Raw genomic sequence first — 27,529 nt, 5'->3', positions numbered from 1 at the left:
GAAACTTTAAAAAAAATGTAGAGATGAAATTTTTAAATACAAGTTTGTCATGAGAATCATCCGTTGAGGAGGAGGAAAAAAAACTAGCTTGAAAGGCTGACAAAAATTTCTTAGATCTTTAAAAACCGTTGTATCTATGGCCTGTCCATTGGAAAGCAATGCAACTGTGAGGGACCGTGTCTATCCAAAATCTTTCAATTAGTACAATTTATTTCTATTGCTATAAATCCCAAGTGAATTTAAGAAGGTTAACTTTAAGTATTGATTAGCAAAAGCTTTTCCTGGCCACCAGGCTCTCTGATTCCGAGGACTGTAATCAGAAATTCATGCTGGGTGTTAATCTCTCCAGGACAACAGACCGCTTAAGAGTCAGGGACAGGATCACACTTTCTTTGCCAAAGGTCTCTGGCCTTTTTAACAGTAACTATGTTGTTTACACCAGTTCCCCTCCTCTCCTGCCCATGCTCAGTGCTATACTTCCGCAGGACTCGCTCTCAGGCCTAGCTGAGCCCAGGGAAGGGTCTGTGATGGGAGGCAGAACCGTATCCACGCAGACCCCCTCCCCACACCACGCCACGCTCTGCGGTTGAGTGGCAATCACCCCAAATCTGTGCCAAGGGCTTGGCGCTAACCAGAACCGGGGCGCCCAGGACGCCATCTCCCAGCGATGTGCGAGCAGCCAAGGCCCCGGCGGCGCACTACCCAGCAGGCTGTGCGCCGGCCTACAACGCCCAATCCCGTCCCAGCCGCGACCACTGGACTCCCAGCGAATTGGGACAGGCTCCCCGTGTTTTCTATGCTTTCTCTCTCTCATAGAACTCCTCTGCTGGAATCAGGCCATTTCTGCCCGGAGATCTTCAGCCGCACAAGGAAGACCTCTAACAGCCAACTCGCTGCAACGTCCGAGGAGGCGGGGCTTTGGGAACCGGAAGAGGCTCCTGTTGCCAAGGGAACGCCGCGCGCCTTGGAGTCCGCTCCGCCACTGATGCTCCCGTCCAGGCCGAAGCCGCCGGTTCCCCCAACTTGTAGGAGAAGCTGTGCTCAGGACACGGGAGCCTTCATACCGAGGCGTAGAGAGGAAGGCTGAGGCTCTCAGGGAAGATCCCACCGCGGCAACGGGTAGAGGAGTGCGTCCATTCCGGTCCTTGTCAGCCTTTGGGCTTTTGGATTGGCCTCAAAAGATCAGGTATCTCCGCCCGCACCCAGGTTTTTTTTGTCTGTCTTCCTCTCCGCCTCTGTGTTATCTCTCAGCTCTGTTGGGTATAATTTTACACACTATCCGTTTCACCCTTGTTAAGTGGACGCTACCTTGCTGCTGTGGTTGTAGCGCTATGGCACGGTCGCCAGGATCCACTACTTCGAAAAGTTCCGGCTACCTGTTTGTAGCCGTTTCCACCCCGGTAGCCAGAGGCCACCCTCTCCCGGTCCGATTTAGAATAAATTATTGCCCATGTTTTTCATTCCAAACGAGTGACTGTCTCTAATCTGTGAGATGGAGAAAGGCAATTGAGTTTATATGGTGAATACTAAGGAGCCTCGAAAATGTCTTGAACTGCTTTTGGCGAACGCTGTTTGTTGGCTTGCTTAATTAATTGACTTTAAAGCTGCCCAAACAAGCCTTTTTGAATGATGTATGAATTATTTAGTTGAAATTTCTTCATCGAATATTTAAAACTGAGTAAGATTGTTTAATTGCGGTAGCAACAGTCCACACTCCCAACGTGCTTAAAGTTTACAAAATAGCATTTCTGGAGAGTTTTTCTATCTAATCTCATCTCTCTGCAGCTTCCCTCCAAGCATTTACGTGTGGATAACATGCTAATTCTTCGGTGCTTTTCTGACTACCAGTAATCCTTTGGAAAGTTAATTCTCAGGAAGCAGCTAGGAGAATTTGGCTGATGTATATATAAAGGCAAGAGTGAGATGAGAAACTGAAAAATATCAGCCAGACTCTGAACAAATGAACAGAACCTTGAAACATATGCACGGCCCATTGCCTTAAATATTGTAGGACAGAAAGGTTCGACAATCTAAAAAGTCACACTGGAGTAGTGCAGTGCCAGTGTTTAAACCTACGTGTTCTTGATTCGAGTACCAGAGTTGTTTCATTTTAGAAAGTTTACTTTAGCTATCAATTCTGCTAACATTATACAGTACATATAGTAAGACTTTTAAAGCTGAAGGTATATTTTTTTCCTAATCTAGTCAATACGCTGTTCTTCCTATCTGTTAGGGCAGTCTTGTCTCAACTCACTATCAGCTTTCTACCTAGTTCTTAAACAAAGATGTTAATAAATCTTTAGAAGTTTTAGTTTTAGTGTTCTCTCTCTCTCTCTCTCTCTCTCTCTCTCTCTCTCTCTCTGTGTGTGTATGTGTGTGTGTGTGTGTGTGTGTGTGTGTGTGTGTGTGTGTGTGTGTGTTCATGTAGTGTAATGCCCACCGAAGCCAGAAGAGGGTGTGACTACCCCTGGAACTAGAATTACAGGTGCTTGAGAACCTCATTCTTTGATTGTTGGGAACCAAACTCCGGTCCTCTGGAAGAGCAGCAAGCCCTCTTAACTACTGTGTTATCTCTCCAGTATAATTTTTAATTTTTTCCCCTCTTTTGCAGGTTTAAGATCAAGGACTTTTGTACATTGTAGGCAAACAAGCACTTTATCATTTTACTACGTAATTAGTCCCTAAGATCATACTTTTCTTTTAAAAAGTTTAAATAGACATGAGTTGTGAAAGTATAAAGCTAATTTTACCCTAGTTCTAGCCCTATTGTAGTTTTTCCCCCTTTGTTGTGGGGGTTAATTGCATAAAAAATGTAATTGATAGTGAAAGTGTAAAGCCTTAAGCAAAGCTCAGTTGCTTTAGAAAAGTTCTAATTGTAGAAGTTCACTGAGATATATATAGTTTGGCACTGGGCAAGTTTTTGCTTGAGTGGCTATCTTAATCTAGTTGTGTGATGTTTTATTAGTGAGTTCATTACATTAAGATGATTTTATTGTTAAAAACCTTAAACTATTATTTTGAAGAAATTCAAAACAAAATAAAGAATCAAGAATGGCTGAGAATACTTTGTGATAAATGTTCTTAACTGTCTATTATTCAACAACAAGCTTTATAGTTCACTGTTAGTGCTGCAGATTATTCTCAAATTGCTCTGATTTTCTCTCTTATTGATTTGCTAGTCTTCCTCAATCTCAGGAAGTGTTTGTTTCTTCTTAAGCTTTTTATGGACTTATTTTAGGTTAGTTGTACTTAGCCTTGGGAAAACTTTGTTGTTCAAGATCTCCCTTTCTCCAAATTAAACAAAAATAAGGAGAAAATAAAATTAGAACATCTATCCCATGAAAACACAAACGGTTTTGGAGCACAGTTCCCCTCAAATTGGAAGAAACTGTTAAATCCCTCATTTTCTGAAAAGGAGACATTAATGAAAGGATACTTGCGGGTTGACATGACAGAATGCTGTGGTGTGTGAATTCGGAGACTGTGGCATGAACAGACCAACACAAGAACAGACCAGCTTCCCAGTTCATTTCCCAAAGGGTTCCCATGGCCAAGTACTCACCAAAAACAGTGCTTCCTTTTCCCTCTCTTGGAGATTTACAACTAGTGTCAGCATTTAAAAGAGTGGAACACTTTTGAAGCTCGTTTAAACTCAGAATCTAAAATTTCTCAAATTTAAGTGACCTTGAGATTCTTTTAAAAGTAATCCCCAAGAATTATCTTCCAGAGAATATAGTTTAGATTGTACAGAATTGAGAACCTACTAGTAGACCCAAACATGTGTTAGAATACACAATGAGAGAAACATTAGTCAATAAGGGATGATTAGAAAAACAATGAAACTAGAAAAAAAAATGACTGCCTGTATTATAAAACAGAAAGAGGGAGGGATGGAGAGGAGAAGGGCAGCCAGTTCTCTGAATCATTTCTCATACCCAGGTAAGGTTCAGACAAATTAGAATTTAAAATCTGAAAAATAAACTGCAAATATAGGAAACAAAATATTAGCGAATGTGTTTAAAATACTGGAGAGAGGGAATGTTTCTAGACCTGAAACTGAAGAAACAGATGAACAACAACAACAAAAACCTATCAGTAGCATCAGATAAAAATCATGTATTACAAAAACATAAGGGAGCCGGGCGGTGGTGGCGCACGTCTTTAATCCCAGCACTCTAGAGGCAGAGGCAGGCAGATCGCTGTGAGTTCAAGGCCAACCTAGTCTACAGAGTGAGATCCAGGACCATAAAGGAAAATTTTATTTGACTAAAATGATTCGGAGTTCATATACATGGAAAGGGTTCCTATATACAGTAATCAAAGGAGTAACTATAAAATTTGGTCAGTAGCTCATAAAAGAAACACCAATAAGAAGCAAGTTTTGCAGTAATCTTCAGTTTTACTATTGATGAAATGAATGCAAATTTAAACAGTGCTGTGGCTGGGCAGTGGTGGCGCAAGCCTTTAATCCCAGCACTCGAGAGGCAGAGGCAGGCAGATCTCTGTGAGTTCGAGGCCAGCCTGGGCTACCAAGTGAATTCCAGGAAAGGCGCAAAGCTACACAGAGAAACCCTGTCTTGAAAAACCAAAAAAAAAAAAAAAAAAAAAACCAGTGCTGTGATAGGATTTTTCATTTTGTAGATAAGAAAAAAATTGAAAAGCTGACTTCTCTTTAAAATTGTATATTCCAAAATATTTCAATAGTTATCCTCAGGTGTTTGAAAAATGATAGAAAGTCACAAAAAGCTTGGAAAATGAATATCCATGATAGAACTTTTAACAATTAATGCTTGTAGTACTTTCCTAGAGAGGGGACATGAGAAAGAAAATAGGTCATAGTTTTGAAAATATGATAAAAATTATATGGAAAGTGAAAAATATATAAGTATTTATATTAATATGCTTAGCACAGTATAGGACTTAATAGCAAATTGAAATTAAAATGGTAAATATGAATTGTTTCATATCACAAGTTAAATTTAAAATAGATTCATCAAGTGCCAACTCTTAAGCTGGGATTCAAAGAAATGTTTTGAAATAGGCTTTGAATCTCTAATATGAAAAGGTTTTGAACTGGGACATAGGGAGGTAGCTAAGGTCAAACCCATCCTTTGGATAAGAAAGACAGCTTTCTTGTAGGCCCCACCCTTGAGGGAGGCACTGTGCCTTGAAGGCACATCATTGATAGAGATCTCCCAAAGGCACTAAGCAAAACGTCAGCTATGCAGCCACTTTTCTTATGGCATTTGACTTAGAAGCTTCCTATTGATTACCTGCTATAGCCTTACCTCTCTCAACATCCCTTGCTTCGGGTGCTATAGAGTAAAAAAAATATGAAAAGAACTGTAGCATGACAGACTTATATGAACTTAAATGAACATGAGAATCAATGAAGTGAATTAATGGTCTCAGGAACTTTGGAAATTAATGTTGAGAGAAAAAGGGAAGTATTTATTACCCAGGTATATTGTGGCAGTGCCAGTAGTACTGGGTGGCTGGCAAAAGAGTAGTTTTCTTCTCCTGTCATAGTAATATTTAGGGTTTGATGAAACCAAAGGAGAGCTCCTTTAAAAACTTCCTTTGGAGATGTGGGGTGTGAATTTAACAGTGCTGGCCTTGAGGGAAAGGAACAGATGTAAAGCTGCGAAAAGCAAGCAATACATCAGCAGCAGTTTTATTTGACTTCAGAGTACTTCTGTCTTGTATTGCTAATGGAATTAATTTTTGAGGAGTTGTTTTGGGGGAGTTGTTCTTTAAGTTTGCTTTAGAAAGTTATATAGTTTGGATTTTTTTAAAGTATAATATTTTTAATTTATTCTTTAAGAATTTTATACTTGTAGCTGGGTGGAGGTGGTACAGGCATTTAATCCTAGCACTTGGGAGGCAGAGGCAGGAAGATCTCTGTGAGTTTGAGGCCAGCCTGGTCTACGAAGCAAGTTCTAGGGCTGCCAGGACTGTTACACAGAGAAATGCTGTCTCAAAAAACCAAAACCAAAACAAAACAAAAAAAAATTGTACTTGTATACAATGCATTTTGATTATCTCCACCCCGTGCTCTCCAACTCCAACTCTTCCTAGACACCCTCCCCCATGATGTTGCCCTCCCAACTTTATGTCCTCTTCTTTCTGTTCTTTGAAAGTAACCCAGTGAGCACAATTAGTGTGCTATTATGCTCATGGGTATAGAGCTATCTATGTGGGCAACCAGCCAATGGCCACATCCCTGAAGGAAACTGGCTCTCCCTAACAGCCATCCACTGCCAGGAGCTTCTCTGAAAGGGGAGTGGCCTGGTGAGCCCTTCCCTAATCCATGCTGGAATGTTACCTGGTTTGGGCAGTTCTTGTGTGGACAATCACAGCTGATAAGAGTTCATGAGTACATTGGCCTTGTCATGCCCAGAAGGTTGTGCTTTGGCACGCCCCTCTCCAACTGCTGGCCTGTACAGCCTTTCTGCCTCCTTTTCTAGAATGTTCCCTAAGCCTTGGGAGGAGGGATGTGGTATAGATAGATGTCCCATTTAGAGCTGAACACTTTACAGTCACTTGCTCTCTGTACTTGGATGGGTTGTGAATCTCTGTATCAACAGCTATCCACTGCAAAAAGAAGCTTCTCTGAGAAGAGTTGAGGACTGCTTTAATCTATGGGTATAATGATAAAAGTGTAGGGAGCAGTTTATTACTGTGTCCAGTAACAGTAGTAGGCTTTTCCCTATGACCTCCCCATTCACAGGTTCTTGGTTAGGTTTGTTGTACCAGGCTTGAGTTTCTACCTGAAAAGCAGGCCTTAAGTTCAATCAGAAAGCAGTTGGTTACCCCCACAGTCTTCATGTCGTTCTTGCCTGGGTATAGCCTATCAGATTGGTCGTTATAATAGCTCTCAGGGTTTACAAATGAGGAAGACTTTTAATGACTTTTTGCCCCCCAAAGTCTGTGTGGCACTTTCCTGTACTATGAAAGCTAGCTATCAGGGAAGAAGCCTTTGGTCAGTGCCAGCTGGATTTCTCCATATCTTGTGGCTAAAATGTGTGGTGTCTTCAGCAACAGTGTCTTAACATCAAGTTCCTATGGGCAACCGGGAGCAATGGCAATGGCTGGTATATTGTTTGGGGTGCTCTGAGATTCCCTTCCTGGACCAGCAACTGGAAGGGAGATATCCCACACCTAACAGTAATAATAAATACTCCTTGAAGGCCTGTGTCTTAAGAGCTTAGTCTCCAACATTGGGGACTGTGTCATGGACTGTAGCGTCTAAAATTGTGAGCTGATTTATCTCAACATTTGTTATGGGAGCAGAAAGCTGACTAAGACAGATATTCCCCTTAAAAAATGATTCAGTTGAGCACCCAGGGGACAAGTTAAAAAAATAGATGTGTGTGTGTGTGTGTGTGTGTGTGTGTGTGTGTGTGTGTGTGTGTGTGTACAGCTGTCCTATGTACTGCCTTCTTCTTTCTGCAAGCTGATGACAAAAAGCTTCAGAGTTCTTTAAAGAAACCGGCTGCGAACAATATAGCTGGTATTGAAGAGGTGACCATGATTAAAGACGATGGAACAGCTCTTTATTTCAACAGTTCCAAAGTCCAAGCTTCCCTCTTCACTAATACCTTTGCAATTACTGGTCATGCAAAAGCCAAACCAGTCACAGCAATGCTTCCTGGAATATTAAGTCATCTTGGTGCTGACAGCTTAACAAGCAATAGAAAGTTAGCTGAATAATTCCTGTGACAAGTATTGGATAGTAAAGGACAAAAACTAGAAAATATTGATGAAGAGGATGATGATGTTCCAGATCTTGTAGAAAATTTTGATGAAGCATTGAAAAATGAAGCTGACTAAAATCCCCTGGGATCTGGAGCCTGGCATGGACTAGAATTAACAATCAGCTCTGTTGTTCCAAAGTTTTACAGACACAGAGAACATCATCTGTTATTAGTCAGTAATATAAATACTTGGATATTAATAATGCTGTTTGTTCAGCATTTCTTGGTCATTTAATTTTGCATTTTTCACTTTTTCCCAGGATCTATTCTTTTGGTCAAAATATGAAGTATTGGTATAGTTTGAAGGTGGTTTTTTGTTTTTTTGGGGGGAACTTTTGGTATGCATGGATATGTATGTGTGGGGATATATGTATGTGTGTACATAGTGGACAGCAACTTGGTAATATCTGTCATCTTCCTTCCCCCAGTAGAAGTAAAACAAATCTTTACCAAAAAAAGGGAAAGAAAAAGAAAACATTGAATTTAGTAAGATTGACTAAAATTGTGAAGGAGTGTATCCATTATTCCCAAAGAATTAATGGTGAATTGAAGAGATATAGAAGAGATAGGTGAAATCAGGATAAATATCCTGTCTCTATTAGTAGATAACCTTACCTAAACTGGAAATAATCCTGCAGAAAACAGAAGCAGTGACGTTTTTATAATTACATATTATTTCAAAATAGAACCATGGCCTCATTTCAGATATTGATCTAGCAGTTAAGCTGATGTAGCTAAACCTTGGGGCTCTTGGTTTTCTTGTCTTCTACTTTTTGAGTTTTAGCCTCCGACGGTAGCTGAGTCTCATTGCCTCTGTAGTGTTCCGTGTTTACCAGACTCTCATTCATAAATAACTTTGAAAACTGCAATTTGCAGACTCCACATGATACTGAAGTTGACAAAAGCTTCTTCTTGAATATTATAAATGTGGTTGTGTCAGGGATGTTATTCCTGCTGTCAAGGTTTATAAGCTGCCAGTCTGCATTTCAGTCAAGGCTCCTTTCTGATAATCGGCTTATTGTGTTTACTTGGAGTTAAGCCACACCGATGTATTTGTGTGCTGCCATTATCCTTACATTTTTTTATGTACATACTAACGTATTCCATATGTAAGGTACCATTGGAATAATCATTTCTTTTCCCTTGCAGTTGCTTTGTAAATATTTAAATCACATTATGGGATTGCTGGACAGACTTTCAGGTTTACTTGGCCTGAAGAAGAAGGAGGTTCATGTTTTATGCCTTGGCCTGGATAACAGTGGCAAAACGACAATCATTAACAAACTTAAACCTTCCAATGTGAGTATCTCTGTAAAGCTTGACTCTGTCTGATACTAGTGAAAGCTATGTGCAGCATGAAGTTCTAGCTTCCTATAATCTTGTAAAGTCCTGTTAATATTACTGTTGCTTAAGGGGTTGCTTGATGCGTATACCACATATTTCTGCAATATGCAGGTGAGTCTTGATTGTTAAGCTGGAATATTCTCTTTATCTTCCTTCATATTTCTCTAAAGAGCTTCCCAAATTGACTAAGTTTATTTATAGGTTGCACTGACTTTGCTTAAATTTCTTCTTCATGGGAAAAACAAAACAAAAGGAAAGATGCATCCTATTTCTAAATTCTTTGGATAATTAGACAGTGCTGTGCATATTGGTGACAGACAGTGATTTTGAGCAACATATTATGAAAATATTATTTTATTGCTGAAAATCTATAAAGCTAGCAATGCAACATATGATTCATAAGTCAGAAGTAGGCTTTGTTGCATATAATTCCTGATATGATTTACTGAACCTTAAGCTGTAACTGTCCTGGTTCAGAAAAATTGACCTGAAGACTTTAGGAGAGATTTGCTTGCTTCCCCCACCTGCCCTTTATCTCTAGAAATAATAGCCAAAAGGTGTTATTGAATTGGAAGTCTAGAAGCTCCATACTTTTGTTACTCAGGTGTAGGTTTTACATTTTTCCCATCTTATTTTAAATTCATCACTTGTGAGCTTTCATCTACATTTGGGTGCTATTTTTAGTTAATTAACTGTATTAATCTTAGGATCTACAGTGTTCTGTTAGGAAAAGCCTTCTAAGACTGTTCCACGTTGTCTCCTTGTATATATAAATAAAATTAATTTTTTTAGATAACTAGATTTTAGACTCAAACTTATTTTTAAGAATAATTTATCCTAGTGTTGTATTAAAATGATAAATATCCTCAGCTGAGAGGGTATTCACCCATTCACTCTATGTAGGAAAGAATGTAGTTTGGGTATATGCCTTTAATCCTAGCACTGAGGAGGCAGAGGCATACCAATCTCTGAGTTCCAGGCCAATCTGGTTTGTCTGCATAGAGTGCTCCAGGTCAGGTAGGACTGCATGATGAGATCCCACTTTGGGTAGGGAGGGAGAAAGCATCTAGTTTTATCTTGAAAATTTCCTAGGCAATTTGCATATTCTTTTGATAGTGTGCTACATATTCAGTTGATACCTTGTGTATTATATTTCTCCTCAGCATCAAAGAACTCTTGAGTTGTCAAGCATTGAATAACAAATACCTAGAACAAGGATTAGCACTTAAATATATTTTAGATGGTAGGTGAACAGATTGATGGCTGTTATTATTATTATTATTACTATTATTATAGTTATCATCATCATCTTTGGCCAGGGGATTTTGTTGATTACATGGAGATAGGATTTTTAGCAGAGTTGATGAAACTAGGATTTCTCTTAAATTCTGCTCTTATCCTGTTGATACTGGTCTAGTCACTGCTGACTCAAATGGTCCAGGCTACCCTCCTTCCTTTCTTGTTGCCATTCCAGTCCAATGACTGGATGTATTTGTTCCTGGGTAAAGCAGAGAGAAATTAATATTAGAGATGACTCTGCTGGGAAGATGGGAATGAGAGTGTGCTTGTTATGTGTGTAAAGAAAGGTATGTGCATGTGTATATATATTCATATGCACATGAAAGCCAGAGGTTGACTCAGGTTTCTGCCTCAGTTTCCCTCCACCTTATGTTTTCAGCCATTATCCCTCACTGAATCTGAAGCTCACAGATTCTGCTGGAGTGGCTGGCCTATGGACTCCAGGATGTCCGTCCACTGTATCCATTTCCTGAGTGTGTGCTGTGCCCAGTCTTTACTCTCTATTACTGTAGGGGAAAATGTGTTCCATATGAATCTACTCTATCCTGGTTAACATCTGGAGCTTCTTTTGTGGATTATTTCCACTAGAACCTTGGAGAAGAAAAAGTTGAGGGATTTTATCCCTTCAGGCTAAATTTTAAAGGGGAGTTTGTGGAGAACCTAGGTAATTATGGAGAGGCAACTTAAGTGTTCAAGTGATAATTCATTGAAGACACTTGTTACTATTTGGTGTATTTTTCTGTGATTTCATTAAATTTTTAACCTTTATCATGTGTTCATGAAAAAAACAAAAACAAAAACAAAAACCTTTTTAAGTGGTAGAACCATGGGAAAAACAACAAAATTAAGAAGTACTTTATTCCAAAGCTTGTTGTTCAAGACACCTCAGAGTAATGAGGCAAGAACCTAAGTGCCACAAAATAATTTATTTTTCTAGCAAACAAAAAGCAATACTTTGGGGGAAATATTTATGCAGCTCAAAGGCTGGGTATAAGGAAAAGCTGAGTAAACAGACTTGGGAGAGTTCTGGTCGCAGCACATTACTATTAAGGTTCCCATGCTCCAGTTCGTTTTCAGCTTCTCTCCCATTTGGATTTCAATTTTGCAGAAGTAGAGTACCCAAGTGAGCATGGTAATGTGAGTCAAATTTTCCCTTCTTCTACTTTTAATCTCACATAAAAGTAACAAGACCTTTTTTATTTTGTTATTCTTAAGGCCAATATGGGAAAACATAGGAATAAGACTAACCAAAATGAGAGTATAATTATAATAATAGCACACATTTGTGGAATGTTTATAGACACCATGTTGAGTATTTTGTACCTATTAGCTCATTTAATTCTCATAATAACTTTATGAGCATGATAATATAGTTGACATTTAAGCAAACCTAGGCTTAAATAACTTGTTCCAGGTGGCATAGCAAATTAGGAGTAATTAGGAGGCTATTGTAATTCAAAGCAACAAATGGAAAGGTGAATTCTAAGGTAATGGCACAGAGCCAGGAAAACTTAGGGAAGGAGTGGTTTCATACATGGCATGTAACAAAGAAGGAGTTAACAACTTCTAAGCATCTGGATCGTAAAGTGGATACATTTTTGTTTAAATGAATGAACCGTTTTGATGATGGAAATTCTAGGAGGCATTTAATGTGTTCAGTTATCAATATATTTTTGAATGTCTGTGAAACCTGTCAAAGTATGTCCTGCTGTTCTTGTGGCCCTGTTCCACAGGGTTCTACAGGATTCTTCATGTAGAACTTCCTGCCAGAGCCATCATGACTCCACCTAGCTTCCTTCAGTCTGTATCACTCTTTTATTTAGCAATGTGCTTTAGGAATGCATGCCTTCTATTTTTCCTCAGTAGCAAGTTCCTGAGGTCATTTTACTCTTTGCATTTACTGGAATATTCTTTGCCAAGAACTTGCCCTGGGGCTTCCACTACCTACTATTTGCTCCCTAGCACTCCACATCCATGTTGTCATATGTTGATGGTTGCTTACATTTTCTATCTGATGAGCTTCTTGAGAGCAGGGACCAGGCAGACATGAAGACAGACAATCCCAAACATACATAAATTGAATGTACATAAGTTCAATAAACATAATGTAGCTAGAGTTTTCCTGCCTGGCCCACAGTCAGGACAAATCTCTCTCACCTGCCTGTCCCACAGCCGCTCAGACCCAACCAAGTAAACACAGAGACTTATATTGCTTACAAACTGTATGGCCGTGGCAGGCTTCTTGCTAACTTTTCTTACAGCTTAAATTAATCCATTTCCATTAATCTATACCTTGCCACATGGCTCGTGACTTACCGGCATCTTCACATGCTGTTTGTCATGGTGGCGGCTGGCAGTGTCTCTCTGACTCAGCCTTCTACTTCCCCGCTTTATTCTCCTTGTCCCGCCTATACTTCCTGCCTGGCCACTGGCCAATCAGTGATTTATTTATTGACCAATCAGCAACACATTTGACATACAGAACATCCCACAGCAACATAATGTGTAGAGTAACTAAGAAGTTCAACACAGGAACTCCGAGTGACTTTTTAAACCACTTATGAAAACCTGCCTACCTTGTTTAATAAGACAAAATGTGAATTCAAACATACATGTTATACCAATTCATAATTGGCAAGTAAATCTTGCATTTTTATAAGTGATTTTACACATAGTGACCCTATTACAAAAATTATAATATTTAACTTTGTTATCTCCTTGGTAGCATATTTTAGAAATGGAAAAATCTGAGACTTGAGGAAAAAAATCCATCTTTGTAATTACAAATGTCTAAATTTTATGTTTTCTCTTCCAGGCTCAGTCTCAGGATATAGTTCCAACCATAGGATTCAGCATAGAGAAATTCAAATCCTCCAGGTAACCGCCTTCTCTCTGTGACTCCAAAGCTGTGAGTGTTTCCATACTTACCTGGAAGTCAGTTGTCATTTCCAGTTCCCACGGGCTTTGGCCTTTTTGTATCACTACCTTTAGTTTATTCTCACACTTAATGCTTAGACAAACTCTTGAAAACCTCATTAGCAAAGGAAACACTTTTAGGTTATACATTGCAAAATCATAGATTAATAAGTTTATTCTTAATTTTTTCCTGAATGTTGATCACATTTATTGTCCTATAGCCATGCTGATTTATCTCATAGAAAACAACTTAAGATATTAAAAGATGACCATTTCGCTTAGTTGCTTAAAATACACAGTAATGCCTTGCTTTTGTTTATAGTTTGTCTTTTACAGTATTTGACATGTCAGGGCAAGGAAGATACAGGAATCTCTGGGAACACTATTATAAGTAAGTATTTTCATGAATATTGCTTAACTACATGGCTACATTTTAATGTCAAATAATGATTAATAATCCAAGTGATTGTATGGTTTCTGCTGTACTAATGTAACTTCATATGATTCATGACACTGTCCCTTTGTTCTCTTCTCTGCTTTTGGTGTCCGTTTCTGTCTGTGGTTAATATAGCTACACTTTAAGAGCCAGCTATCAGGCTATGCAGAGTGACACATGCCTGCAATCCCGGTACTTACAATGCTAAGGATGAAGAATCACAATTTAAGAGAGGCTGGGTTAGAAGCCAGGCTGGATTACCAGTGCTTGTGTAATACTTTGTCCACTCACATCTGTGTAATCAGGTACCACAGCTGCCTTCAGTGGAGAAATTATTCCTTATTCAAGTTATTCCTTCAAGGATTGGTATGATGCTTAGCTCATAGATCAGAATTATTATTGACCACATTTAGTTAAAATAGCAAGATTATTTAACAGCTGATTACTTGTTTTACAAATATTTCCAAACAAGATATTTTTCAGAGTATACAGATATAATGTTCAGTAAATACTTAAGATATGACGCTGCCAACTAACTAGGATCCAGATGTTTTATAACCACTTAAGATTGCATGTGGTGGTAAAATAATGTTATTATTCTATTTCTTTGTATTATACAGAGACGGACAAGCTATTATTTTTGTCATTGATAGCAGTGATAAATTAAGAATGGTTGTAGCCAAAGAAGAACTTGACACCCTTCTCAGTCACCCAGGTACTTGGGTAATCTCTTCTGTGATGTCTGTGCTTTGGCTTCCATCTTATGTGTGTTGGTTTGTTTAGGAACAAGTTGTTTATGAGATAGAATTATTTTCTATTTAAATGTGTAAATCTTAAAGCTTATTGGTTACACAAAATTTATAAAAACTTTGCCTATTCTTTTTTAATTTCAAAGCTTTATACAGTGGTTTTTTTTTTTTGGCGGGGGGGGGGGGGGGGGGGGGGGGGAGGGGAGGGAGGCTCCCGGCGTTTATTTCTTTAACACTAAAAATCGTTGCTTTCCTAAATATATAAATAATATGTAGTAATAAGAGAAGAACATTCAGAGAGAAAGGATGAGGGAGGCAGTGGCATTCTGTGCAGTAGGACATCAGGTATGGTTGCCTTGGTTACCTTATTCCCATGGGAGTGGAGACAGGGGAGCAGCTAACAAGAGGGCATGCTGCTGCTTGTTTTGCTCTCAGTGTTAGGAAAACTTCGAGTAGAAGAAAGAGGAACTAGATTGTAGTTTTATTTATTCTTTATTTGAGTGTGTATTTTAAGTGTATGTGTGCCTGAGTGTATTTATGTGTACCCTGGGTGTGCAGGAGCCCACAAATGTAACTCGAAATCTAACTGGTTTTTTAATATGTAGGAGACCAGCCCCCATACTTATTTACCCCAGGAACTCTTGAGGATTGAAGGATAAGAGACTTTAGTTAGAAAGAGTAAGGAAGAGAAACAGAGAGAAAATACAAAATAAACTCGGGTGGGCCTGGATCTTTATCTTCCAGCCCAGAACTTTATTCCAAAGGTCTGTTTATAACAATGCCAAGGGGTGGAGCAAAAGGCACCCCCCCCCCCCCCTTGCTAGTTAGACCCTTACAAACACCTGGAACCCAGGCCCATGGTCCAATCAAACTCTTATGCAGTCCTGCTGGGTACAGCCACTAGGAAACCTAATGGGCTCCAACATTAATAAAAATCCTGGACCCAGATATTGGGGTAAATGCTGAAAGATCAGAGAGACAAAAGAACAAGCCACTGCCACGTCTCACCTCGCCAACTCCACAAATCCTGACTGAAAGCCTCTCAGTCCTTAACTGAAAGACTTCCTTAGCCTTATGGGGTCCAGCTGAAAAGCCTCCAGCCAAAAAAGCCTCTAGCCGAAAGGCCTTAGCCAAAAAGCTTCAGCCGAAAAAGCCTTCAGTTCCTGTGTCCTCCCGCCTTCTATACCTTTCTCCACCCAACTGTATCACTTCCTTCTTAGCGCTGGGATTAAAGGCCTGTGTTCTTCCCACAATGTTGGTATTAAAGGCGTGTGATCCCCAAGTACAGAGATTAAAGGTGTGTGCCACCACTGCCTGGCCTCTATGTTTAATCTAGTGGCTTGTTCTGTTCTCTGATCTTCAGGCAAATTTTATTAGGGTACACAATATATCACCACACACAAAGGTCAGTCGAGTGCATCAGATCCCCTAGAATTGGAGATTCAAACAGTTATGAACCACTCATCATTTTATTTTTAAGTGTTGCTTAGGTAACAGTCAAGATAGGGAACTTAGTGAAAAGATAAATATGTACAGTAATGAAACTGCTGAGCCTGTTGTTATGGAGAATTAGGTATAATAATTATGACTGGAAATACAGTGTTTCTACAAGATGTGAAGATGCTGCTGTGTGTTGTCTTTACTGTGGGGCAATTGAACAGCACTGGACAAAGGTGGGAAGGAGCTTTTCCTTCTGAGTTCTAAGCTTTTTAATACATTTGGACTTGGCTTCACTCAGCAGCTAAGGGCACTTGCTGCCAAACCTGGGATCCATCCTGAGTTTGATCTCATAAACTTGCATAGTAGACAGGGAGAGAACTGAGTCCTTCCCATTACTTTTCCTGTGCTTCCCCATACATACCATGTGTGCCAGCACACACACACACACACACACACACACACACACACACACACACGTAAATAAATAAATATAAAAAGAATACACATAACCTTTGGAAAATGCTTTCAAAATTGTAAATGGGAAAAATACCGTGTTAAAAAATATCTCACCTGTTCATGATACAGTCTGTGATTTAAAAATAAAGCAGCTGGGCGATGGTGGCGCACGCCTTTAATCCCAGCACCCAGGAGGCAGAGCCGGGTGGATCTCTGTGAGTTTGAGGCCAGCCTGGTCTGCAGAATGAGATCCAGGACAAGCACCAAAACTACACAGAGAAACCCTGTCTCGAAAAAGCAAAAACAACCAACCAACCAACCAAACAAACAAACAAACAAAAAAAAAAACGCAGAATCCATTTCCTCCTCTTCCTGTTTGAGATCTGTCTCCCTTGTGCTAACAACTGAAAACGAGAAATATTTACCTTTTGGCATAGATGCTTCTCTAACTGCCAGATTCCCCTTCTCTCCTTCTCTGATTTTCTTCTTTTGTTTAAAGTCAGAGGGCACATGTCTTACCAAGTAGTTTTGATCCCTCTGTTTAGGTGAATGTTTGTGCATCTTTTTTTTTTTTTTTTTTTTTTTTTTTATGGTTTTTCGAGACAGGGTTTCTCAGTGTAGCTTTGCGCCTCTCCTGGAACTCACTTGGTAGTCCAGGCTGGCCTCGAACTCACAGAGATCCACCTGGCTCTGCCTCCCGAGTGCTAGGATTAAAGGCGTGCGCCGCCGCCGCCGCCGCCGCCGCCGCCGCCGCCGCCGCCGCCGCCGCCGCCGCCGCCGCCGCCGCCACCGCCACCGCCACCGCCACCACCCGGCTTTAACTGTGCATTTTTAAGTGCTTGTGTATGGATAATACTGAAAGAAGCAACGGGAAAGTTCATCTTCTTTCAGTTTTCGGGGGTTGGGGCAAAGTGATTCAAACAGGTGTTGTGATGGTGTCTTTTCTTTGCAGACATTAAGCACCGCCGGATTCCAATCTTGTTCTTTGCGAACAAAATGGATCTGAGAGACGCAGTGACGTCTGTGAAAGTGTCTCAGTTGCTGTGCTTAGAGAACATCAAAGATAAGCCCTGGCATATTTGGTAAGAAAAAATAGTTCTCATTTGTCCTTCTGAAAAGCCTGTGAAACGCAGGGTTCTGTTTAGGCTTTCTGTTTGGTTTTTACATCATTTTATAAATGGCAGACATGGAAGAATGCAAGCAGAGTATTTACTTCACAGAACTGTGACATTCCAGGTACTCATGAATAGATTGCTATTAACTTTCCAAATCCTTTGGAGCTAGAAACGGTTATATTAAAAAAAAATCCTTATAATCAAAAACATAAATTAAATTATCCACTTGCTCTCCAGTCTTTAACCACAATGACTCCCCTTTTCACCTGAAATTAGACAAGCCCAATCTTTTCTTGGGATATTTGCACTCTGGTATCACCTTGTCTGATCCTTCTCCAAAGCAATGTTCCTGGGTTGCTACTGTGTTTCACCAGTACCATGTGGCCTCTCTCTTGCTTTTTATTTTGGAGGTAGTTTGTCTTCCTAGAGTTGGGATTTTGCCAGGTGTGGTTGCTGCCGTATTTTTCTTTCCCCACTTCTGTGACTGGTCCCTGGTACATATACTATAAATACTTGTTCAAATGAGGAAGTAGAGATAATGGTTGTGTATGGACATACTAGACATATATGGTGTCTGAAATTGTATGCATTATTTATTTAGGAAACAGTTTCTTAATTAACTCCTTTGTGCTACCTTCCCGACATCCTCTTTTGTTACCTACTCACCCACTGCCCCAGGATGTCCTTCTGTAGTTTCCCCACTTTTCACAAGAGTTACAGTAATAACTAAAGGGAGGGTGGACACAAAGCAGAGAAGTCTACTGACTCTAGAAGTGATCTAGCATGTAAAGCAAGAAAGTGGAGCCTAGGAATCCCAACATGGAGTGTGGGGTGGGAATTCCACTCCTAACAGCATTTTGAAAGTTTCTTGAGAGGAAGAGTTAGTTTTCTTTAAGGGTGTGACCCGATAGGTCAACCACACATCAGGGGAGACACCACACCTAAAACTGTTTTGGGGTAACACAAACTAGACTCCCTGGGTTTTCAAAAAGAGTGACTCCAAGTTGGATGCGTCGGGAGGTGAGAATGATGTGCTCAAAATTGATTGTATGAAATTCCAAAGAATTAATAAAAACGCTTTTAAAAAGAAAAGCTCCTTAAGAACTAGCCTTGGTGCTGAACAGAGTAGAGCTTAAGTAAACCCAAGAGACACCTCGGAATTCTATGAGGCCCAGCATCCCTCTACCAAGGAAGGAAACAGTGAAACCTTCCTTGCTTTTGAGTGGTGGTGGGGTGGGGGGCAGTGCTACTCTATGGTTGTTCAATTTGAATCTGAGGTCCAGTGATGTTTGATAGTTAAAGGAGAGAGTGATTTTAGACCAAGAAAAATTTTGAGATAGAACTTTTGCTATCACAAACCACTGGACTCCAAAGACAACATAAATTAAAGTGAATACTAATGTTTGCATTGTGCAGAGTATTGTGATGCTTTGACGGGAGGCACAATATCCAAGAAATGTCAGTAGAATGAGGGAATTACCCCCTTCCACCTAAAATAACTAACAGTTAAATTTAAACAGATTTATTTATTCAATTATGACATCTCAAAATATCTCTGTGTGAAAAGTGAAATGGTGATTCTGTGAGGATATTATATTCCCAGATTCTGTGTTCTCTCCATATAACACAGAAAAATGCCAAGATTTTTTTAAAACCTATCTATAACTTTACTTCTCTTTAATTCAAACTGGATTTCATCTTGCTAATTCAAATTAGCATTTCATTTATAAAATTTGTTCTGCATTTTGTGATTTTTTTTAAAGCATGAACAAGATTGAAAATATGTTTATCCTTCTTTTCTAGCTTTAGCTATGTGGGTAGTAGTCCTTAGTGACACAGAGATAAGACATTACCTGTCTCTTAGATACAAATATATTGGTATAGTCTGGGAAATTAAAGAAGAATTTGGGGCCTTTATTTTTACCATTTTTACTAATCATAGAGTCTAAGGCTTCATTGCATTAGCATGTTTTTTACTTAGTTCCTTTATGATATATTTTGATTTGCATATTGAATTCTGATATAGACAGATAATAAGGAAATAATTATATAAACATCAGATGACCAGATGGGGCAATGTCAACAGCGTAAGAGAAAGCATGAGTGACTTGTCGTCTTTATGGCCTGATTTCAGTCAGGGAGCATTTCATGTGAAGGCCTGGTTGGAGAAGCATTTCCCCAGTGAGAGGCCAGGAAAGAAAGGGCTCTTCATGGCTGAGAGTGTACTGGTCTGTTCAGGAACAGAGGGTAGTCTGGCTGCAACAGAGCAATCGAGGGAGAAACCGTGGGAGATGTGACCACTGAGAAGTAACTCAGGGCCATAAAATGCAAAGCATTGTAGTGCATGTGTCGAAGAGCTCAATTTTTGCTCTAGTTCTGAGTTCTACAGTTTATGTCAAAGAAAAGGCGGAGCTTGTTCGGAGAATTATGGAGGGTTTTAGTCACTTGGTGACACTTCCACCAGTGGACAAGGAGTTCTTCCCTGTATTCTTGTCTAAGGTTGTATGTGCCAAAATCAATAGCTTGGATTTTTGATAAAAGTATTTTAGTTCCTGGTGCCTTGCTGTTATGATATGTAATCAAGAATGTGCTTTGAAGAATTGTTTACCTCATACTGTTTGTTTCTGTCTTCTTACTTGAAAAATTCTTCACTACCATGTAATCTCAATTTAACAAGTAATTCCTTGGTAGTAATTTCTTTAGTTGTAACCTGATTAATTCTTTAGGCTCTCTGCTGTGCTTTAGGTATGTTTCCCCACTAAGTGAATGCATAAAATAATCTCTAGTTACTCAGACATTTTAATTATTAATGTGATCATAGATTTTAAATAAGCTACTAGATCTGTAACATATAACATTGGTTTATATCCCTCAAAAGGATTATTTGAACTTTTCCTATTTTCATTTTATATACCTTAAATTCTTATAGATGAAATATCACATTAGGGGTTTAAGTTTAAGTCTGGAAGACAAGGGAAGCACTTTTTCTTTTACATACAAATATGTAAGTCTTATAATAACAATGTTAGGTCAGTGGTAATATTCCTTCAGTTGCAGATGCCAAAGGTTCCCGCAGTAGTAAATATAAAAGTACAACTGAGATTAATGGAGTTTTTTTTTCTTCTAATAGCTTATAAAAGTATATGACCAGCCAGGGGGTGGTGACGCATGCCTTCAGTCCAGCACTTGGGAGGCAGAGGCAGGCAAATCTCTTGAGTTTAAGGCCTGCCGGGTCTACAGAGTGAATTCCAGGACAGCCAGGGCTACACAGAGAAACCCTGTCTCAAAAAAAAAAAGAAGTTTATGAGCTCCTCATGGTGGCTCCTAACTGTGATTCCTGTATTTGCAGGGTGGAGGCTAAAGTTCAATCAACACATAGCAAGTTTGAGGCCAGCTTTAATTGTATGAGATCCTGCCTCAAAAATAAAACAACAAAACAACAACAGAACCCATATTGTAATTGTGGGTTTTTACTCCATAGATAACAAATTACATTTCAAATGAAGTCAATTGATTCTGTGACTATACTGTGACCTAAGTCAAACATTTCTGTTGGAACACTGTGTACAGTGGGGTAGAGAGTGAGTAAATGTGTCGATCACTGTGTAGACTGAGGTAGACAGTGAACTCTAGAAAATTTTTTTACAGTGAGAAAAATAACCTAATGTTTATATGTTCTTAACATCACTACATATTCTCAAAATTTGTCCCACGTGTTTTTTCTCCCAGTCCTCAGACTCTGTTTCTATTTGTTCTATTTCAATACTTAATCAGTTTTTGCGCAAATGTATGTTCCTAGAATATATTTCTTTACAGTATTGTAAAAGTGTTATTGTACTCTAGAGCTGTATGATGCTGTAAGATGGATGTTTTGTGTGGCTTTTATTTCAGTGCTAGTGATGCCATCAAAGGAGAAGGACTCCAAGAAGGTGTGGACTGGCTCCAAGGTACATCGCCAGCTACTGTGCATCTGTAGCCTGTTTCTTTTCATTGATTTCTTTCATTTTTGATTTTAATTTTATTATATCAATGCCCCCTTCTTGTTTTTATTTCTGCTGTCAGAAAAAACAGTACAGTAAGTATCTGATACCTTGTTGCATTTACTTTATTATATTTTTCTGGCAGATTTAATTAAAGTGTTTCTATGTTTATATTATATATATATCAGATATATATATGTGTATATATATATATATATAATCAGATCTCTATATATACATACACACACACACACACACACACACACACACACACACACACACACACACACATATAGAAAATGGTTTTAATTTAGGGACCCAGATTCTCATTAACTCTAGTAGCTGAAAACACGTGAAGTTTGGCACAAATGTTAGTTAGGCCTTACTGTTAATAAAAGGACCAAATGACAATTATCTTTTTCTTAACCATGCTGTATAGCACTCCACATATAACTTCATTTATACATGACATAGATGCACAAATTTTAACACTCATACTACTATTATAAGTACTATTATTCTATTGATATCTTATTTATTTTCAGTTCAGTTTTTTAATCAAAATAGCTGTAATAGATTGGTACAGCACTACTCTATTAGGGAATAAATTAAGATAATAGTTTTCCCTAGGGTCATATTATCTACTGTGTGTTAGAACAGCTTGAAGCATGCAAAGCAGTAGATAGGTGTATGTATGTCCTTTCTGTAGAGTTCTTATGGCCAACTCAGAAGTTTTCAAATGAGTGTTTGTTCTTACTGGGAATCTCCCTACTCTGGATGGGATAAAAGAAGATAGAAATCCTAATTACAGTTTTTGATTATAAATACTATTCATTCTACATTAGCCTTTTAATATTAGATACATGTGGAATAGTTTTTCATTTTTCTTCTTCCATGTTTTGGAAACCATGGCAGAATTATAACCTGTTGTGTTAGATGGGAGAGTAATCTGCTTACAAATGCTAAGAGCACGTTTTATAAAGATAAGTAAAATCTGCTCTTCTAGTGAATTCCACAGACTTTAATTTTTTGTTTGTTTGTTTTTTCCTCTTTGTTTTTTCCTTTTTGTTTTTGAGACAGGGTTTCTCTGTGTAGCCCTGACTGTCCTGGAGCTGGCCTCCAGAGTCTGAGATCCACCTGCCTCTGCCTCCTTGTGCTGGGGTTAAAGGTGTATACCACCACCACCTGGCACAGACTTTCCTTTCTGGCTTGTATTTATTCAGTCAAAACATTTACTGTTAAATTGCAAAGACCATTCTAGTCATATTTCATAAATAAGTGAAACAAACATCTCTGATGGTTCTCAAAAGTAGTAAAGGAAATTTTTTCTTTGAACCCACCAACTTCATGTTTCAAATTATTGTAAGAAGTGTTCAGGGTTATGGGGGATGGATGGCTTTCCAGAAGAAACTGATAGGTTACAGAGTAGAACCCCAGGGAAGACAGAGAAGTGTATTTTCTTCCCTGGCTGATGCTGACAGTACTCTCAGTGCAGATGCGGCAGGCCGTGGAAGCCATGCCAACACTCTTAGTGCAGGGGTTCTGAGCACAGCACTGGGAAGAAGATGCTAGAGCTCCTAGGTTTGGGTTTCTATCGCTCCTTTCTTCCCCAACTCCATTTATAGTTCTAGTTTTATTTTTTTAATCTGTAGCAATAGCCACTAGGTGTCAGTAATGACCCAATTTTACAGTACCAGTTTTCAACTCTTCTTAGTACCCATTGTTTTTCTTTCTATTCTGATCTGTTATCTTCCGCGTCCTAAGTCTTTGTGAGAACAGAATATTGTTAGAAGTGATTTTGTGTCCTTGGGTTGCAGCAGTCTCTGCAAGGTGAGTAATAGCATCCTTGCCTGCTCTGTGCAGCAGCAGCAGCAGCAAAGGAGCTGCCCTTTGAGGCAGCACATCTATTCCACTTACTAGTAACCTCTCTTCACACTAACAGACATCTTTTATTATCTTATGAAGTAACTGTCACATCTGTAATATTCACATCTTAGATTTCATAAAATAGTGTGTATATATGTTAAAATACAGTGCATAGGAAAGCTTTCAATACATCTCAAACTTACTCTCCTACCTAGACATCTTATTTAAAAAAAGCAGAAACCATATAGTTTTTTTTTAAAAATCTAAGAGTACATCATTTTGTGTTTGACTAGATGATCATTCATTCGTATTTTCCTGTAGAATAGTAATAGTGTACATTTTATGGTTCTCAGTTATCTGTTTGAATATGAAAAGAGGTAAACACCTATCTTCAAAACAAGTAATAGTAAATAAAAGAGATTAACCTGCTTGTAATTTCACTCACTCACTACGTAAACATAGAAAACTCTAGGTGTAAAAGACCTTTGAACTGAACTATGTTCATTTTGCTTTCAGAATCCTGAAGTTTTCTAGCCTGTTAAAAAAGGTCCATTTTGTACTAAGTTAGTCTTATTTCTTTAAGCTTAAGATTGAACATTTTCATGAAATATTAAATGTTGCATATGATTATATTCTCTTTTGAAAGATGCAGTAATTTTGTATGTGTAATAATAAGTATAAAATTTCTAGTTCTGAAACATTTTTGTGGGGAAGAGTAGGTTTGTTTTTGTTTTTTGTTCTGAGGCAGGCTATCACTATTATGTAGCACTGGCTGACCTGGAACTCACTATCTGAATTTCCCAGCAATGAGACTGCAGGCATGTTCTACCTGCCCAGGGTTCAAGTGAGATTTTTTTTTAAGTTTTTCTAAAATAATGAGACTTGTTTTTATCATATTACATGCAAGGTAAAAAAATCAGTAATGCCTCCCGATTTCAAACCGTAATGTTGTTTTGTTTTGAATACCAAGAGTAATCCCATGTGTTAATAATCACATGTGTTAAGCAAACATAGGCAAGTAGTATATTTCTGGTCTACTATCCTAGCCCACTTCTAGATTATAATATCTCTATTGTACATGCTGTACTACGAGTATGCGAATGAAAATAGAGGATCGAACATATGTTCCAATTTCAGGTTTCACTAATGATAAAGGCAGTGTTTTAAAAAGATGTTAATTCCGTGTACATAAATGGATGTGGTAAAAATGGCAATCTTGTTTGGAAAGCTGGAGATCTGATGGTTGTTGATTGGCTTAATAGGCCCCAGCTGAAAGTGGGCACTGTGAAATGATAGTACACAGCCTAATTCACTTTGAAGATCTTCTCAAGGGTTAAGAATATGCTTGTAATTGGAAATAAAAGATGGATCTGGAGTTGAAAAGAGAAAATATGACTCCCACCCACCCAACAACTACAAGAAACAATGAGTTTCAAGTATTATCCTTTGCAAATATTCAAACACTATCTGTAGACTGAAAAATACCAGACACACCGTATGTGGTAATAGTAAACTGAAAGCAAGGAGGAGCTGCAAGTTTTCTCGGAAAATATTGTGATTCTCTTCTGTCTCCTACTCTGCCAGGAAACAGTAGAAGTAGGCACAATGCAGAGAGGGTCATCTGAGGAATCAGACTAAGAAGTAGGCAGACATCAGCAGTGGTAGCACACACCTTTAATCCTAGCACTGGAGAGGCAGAGGCAGATGGATCTATGAGTTTGAGTCCAGCCTGGTCTACAGAGCAAGTTCCAGGACAGCCCGTGCTACATAGATAAACCCTATCTCAAAAAAAAAAAAAAAAAAAAAAAAGAAAAGAAAAGAAAAAAGAAAAAAACAACAACCCCAAACAACCAAAGAGGTCATATTGAGAAGATCCTGTATCCAAACAAGAGACAGTTTAGAAAGAGAACCAAGAAAATAGGGAGGAATAGTATGCCATCAAAGAGTATTTGCTAGAACTGAACCTTGAGAGCCCAGTACTGGGGAAGAAAATATTCCTTCCCAAGGCACACCATTAGTAAGGTTCAACCCTGAAGACAGTGGAAACTTGTGCAATCTTCCTGAGGTGGAAATAGGTTTCACATAAGGAGGGAAATGGTGAAATCAAACTTCCCAACACCTGCTACTTAGGAGCTACATGATAATGGTCAGTGCCTGGAAAAGATCATGGAGAATATCCTGGAATCCCATACTCAGGCAATACCAAATGTGACAACAAGTGAAGACATAGCTGTATTAGCTCAAGAGGGAGAGAGTAAACCAAGAAAAGAAAAAGACAAGATCCAGGGGCTCATCTCCCTGTGTACTAGTAAAGTGCCCATTGTGCAGGCATGAGCCTGAGTGGGTTTAAATCCCCAATACTTACTGAAAGCCAGTAGCACTCATCTGTAATCCAGTGAGCCTATGGCAAGATGGCAGGCAGAGATGGAGCATCCACAGACGCTTGTTCGTCAGCCAGCCTGGTGTGTTCAACTGCAAACAACAAAGACCCTGCCTTAAGGTGGAAGACGAGGACCAACACCAGAGCTGACCTCTGACCTCCACACATGGACCAACACACACACAGACACATGAATGTGTACACGTGCATCTTACACTATCAAAATAAGGACAGAAGGGGAAGAAAGGAAGGATGGCTAGATGGATCAGGACCTAGGAAAACCAGCACAGGAATGGAGGAACAAATTCGTGCACTGTTAAAGAAAATCCTAGACTGATAATGAAAGGGATCTCAAGAATAGTTGGCAAGCAGAGAAAAGGGCTGTCGAGGTTGGAGAGTCCTCATGATGTTTAGGAAAAAAGTTCTTCAAGAAGGTGTAAACAGGGACTAGTGAGATTGCTCAATGGTTAAGGCTGTTCTTCCAGAGGACCTCAGCTAAATTCCCAGCATCCTCATGGGGGCTCACAACCATCCATGACTCCAGTTCTGGGGTACCCAACATTACTAGCTTCTGCAGGCACCAGGCATGCACATGGTACACAGACATTCATGTAGGAAAAACACCCATACACATAAATAATTGTTTAAAAAGAAGATGAAATGATGGGTTATGTAATGTGTGTCATGTGTGAGAGTATTTGAGTTGAGTTAGTGTTAAATATGCTAAAAAAAAAGGAGAAGAAAGGAGGAGAAACTAAATAGATGGGCTTGGTTGAGATTATTACCTTTAGGGTAAACAAAATTTAGAAGAAAAAAGCCTACATCCTACCTGTCTGAGCGCTGAGTGACATTGACATCGTCATTAAGATAATAATTGCATTAACTGAGATAGAAGTATTAGGGCCATAAAGGTTGCAAAGGAGTAGCTGAATGAGGAGTGTGAGAGCTGAAGTCTGATAAGAATGTGTGTTTAGTGAGTTGTAAGTAATTACCTAGAAGGGAATTAATTGTAAGTAGTAGCTTCCAAAAAGGAGCGATGACCCAAGGAACTGCTATGTGTCTTTCTAATAAGCCTGTAGAACTAGTTAATTCTTTACCTCCTTATAGCTTACATAAAAATTAACACAGTAGTATTAATTGTACATTAAGAAAACAGATATGCAGATAGGGTACCCCTGTGTTATATAGATTTGCCTTGAATTGACTTAGAGAATAGGGTTGCTGCTGTTTCCCTTGTGAGGCTGATGATGGTTTTGTCTGTTTGTTATCAGATCAGATCCAAGCTGTGAAGACATGAAAAGATAGTCTCTGGAAACCTCAGCAGTTTTCAATTAAAGGAGTCTATGTAAGGCATACTGAATAATCTCAAATTTATTTTTAAAGATTTATGCAACCAAGAATATTTTACAATATTCTACTTGCTTTTGTGAAATCTGGAAAAACTTTTTAAGAACTTAGGACTTGAGACATTGTTAATCTGGCCATTAACTATATGAAAACTAACATTACCTCAGAACGCCTTTGTTACTAGCTTCTTGTAAAAGTCTACATGTTGTTGTAATTAGAATGTGTAAATACCAGTTATAAGCCATCTCAATATCCTATCATGATTTATGATATCTTTAATGTATTTTTAAATTGTCCTCTAAAAGTTTAGTTTATTCTATGGCTTTGAAGCTTGAATTGTGTTAGTGAAATAGCTTTAAAGAGTTATAAGGGATCACAGGTAATTGTTATATATGTAATTTTTATTGTGTCACAATCAATAAAAAATGAAATATACCAACTAGA

The 27,529-nt window shown here is 38.8% G+C and overlaps 2 protein-coding genes across 2 annotated transcripts; both read left to right on the top strand.

Annotated features, from left to right (window-relative positions):
* Positions 1-459: 459 nt before the first annotated feature.
* Positions 460-27,529, top strand: Arl6 (ADP ribosylation factor like GTPase 6). Its single transcript, XM_052740949.1, has 8 exons — positions 460-1,186; positions 8,907-9,056; positions 13,216-13,277; positions 13,639-13,707; positions 14,373-14,467; positions 17,350-17,479; positions 21,404-21,459; positions 27,010-27,529. Exons 2-8 carry the CDS (start codon positions 8,934-8,936, stop codon positions 27,033-27,035), a joined length of 561 nt encoding a protein of 186 aa, XP_052596909.1. The 5' UTR covers positions 460-1,186; positions 8,907-8,933; the 3' UTR covers positions 27,036-27,529.
* Positions 7,442-8,095, top strand: LOC128112141 (transcription factor BTF3 homolog 4-like). Its single transcript, XM_052740950.1, is given in 1 exon segment — positions 7,442-8,095. A coding segment is annotated over 1 exon segment (303 nt). The 5' UTR covers positions 7,442-7,530; the 3' UTR covers positions 7,834-8,095.

Source organism: Peromyscus californicus, unplaced genomic scaffold (genome assembly GCF_007827085.1).
Source record: "Peromyscus californicus insignis strain IS unplaced genomic scaffold, ASM782708v3 Scaffold_16__1_contigs__length_79575227, whole genome shotgun sequence".
NCBI lineage: Eukaryota > Metazoa > Chordata > Mammalia > Rodentia > Cricetidae > Peromyscus > Peromyscus californicus.
The sequence above is the reverse complement of the archived record's forward strand: the minus strand, read 5'-3'. Positions and strand labels throughout refer to the sequence as shown.

Excerpts from the sequence above, each read along its gene's own strand:
- Arl6 (XM_052740949.1), top strand. The coding sequence starts at position 8,934 with ATGGGATTGCTGGACAGACTTTCAGGTTTACTTGGCCTGAAGAAGAAG. Across the intron at positions 13,708-14,372 it reads CTCTGGGAACACTATTATAA|AGACGGACAAGCTATTATTT; the intron begins GTAAGTATTTTC and ends TGTATTATACAG. Across the intron at positions 14,468-17,349 it reads CACCCTTCTCAGTCACCCAG|ACATTAAGCACCGCCGGATT; the intron begins GTACTTGGGTAA and ends TTTTCTTTGCAG.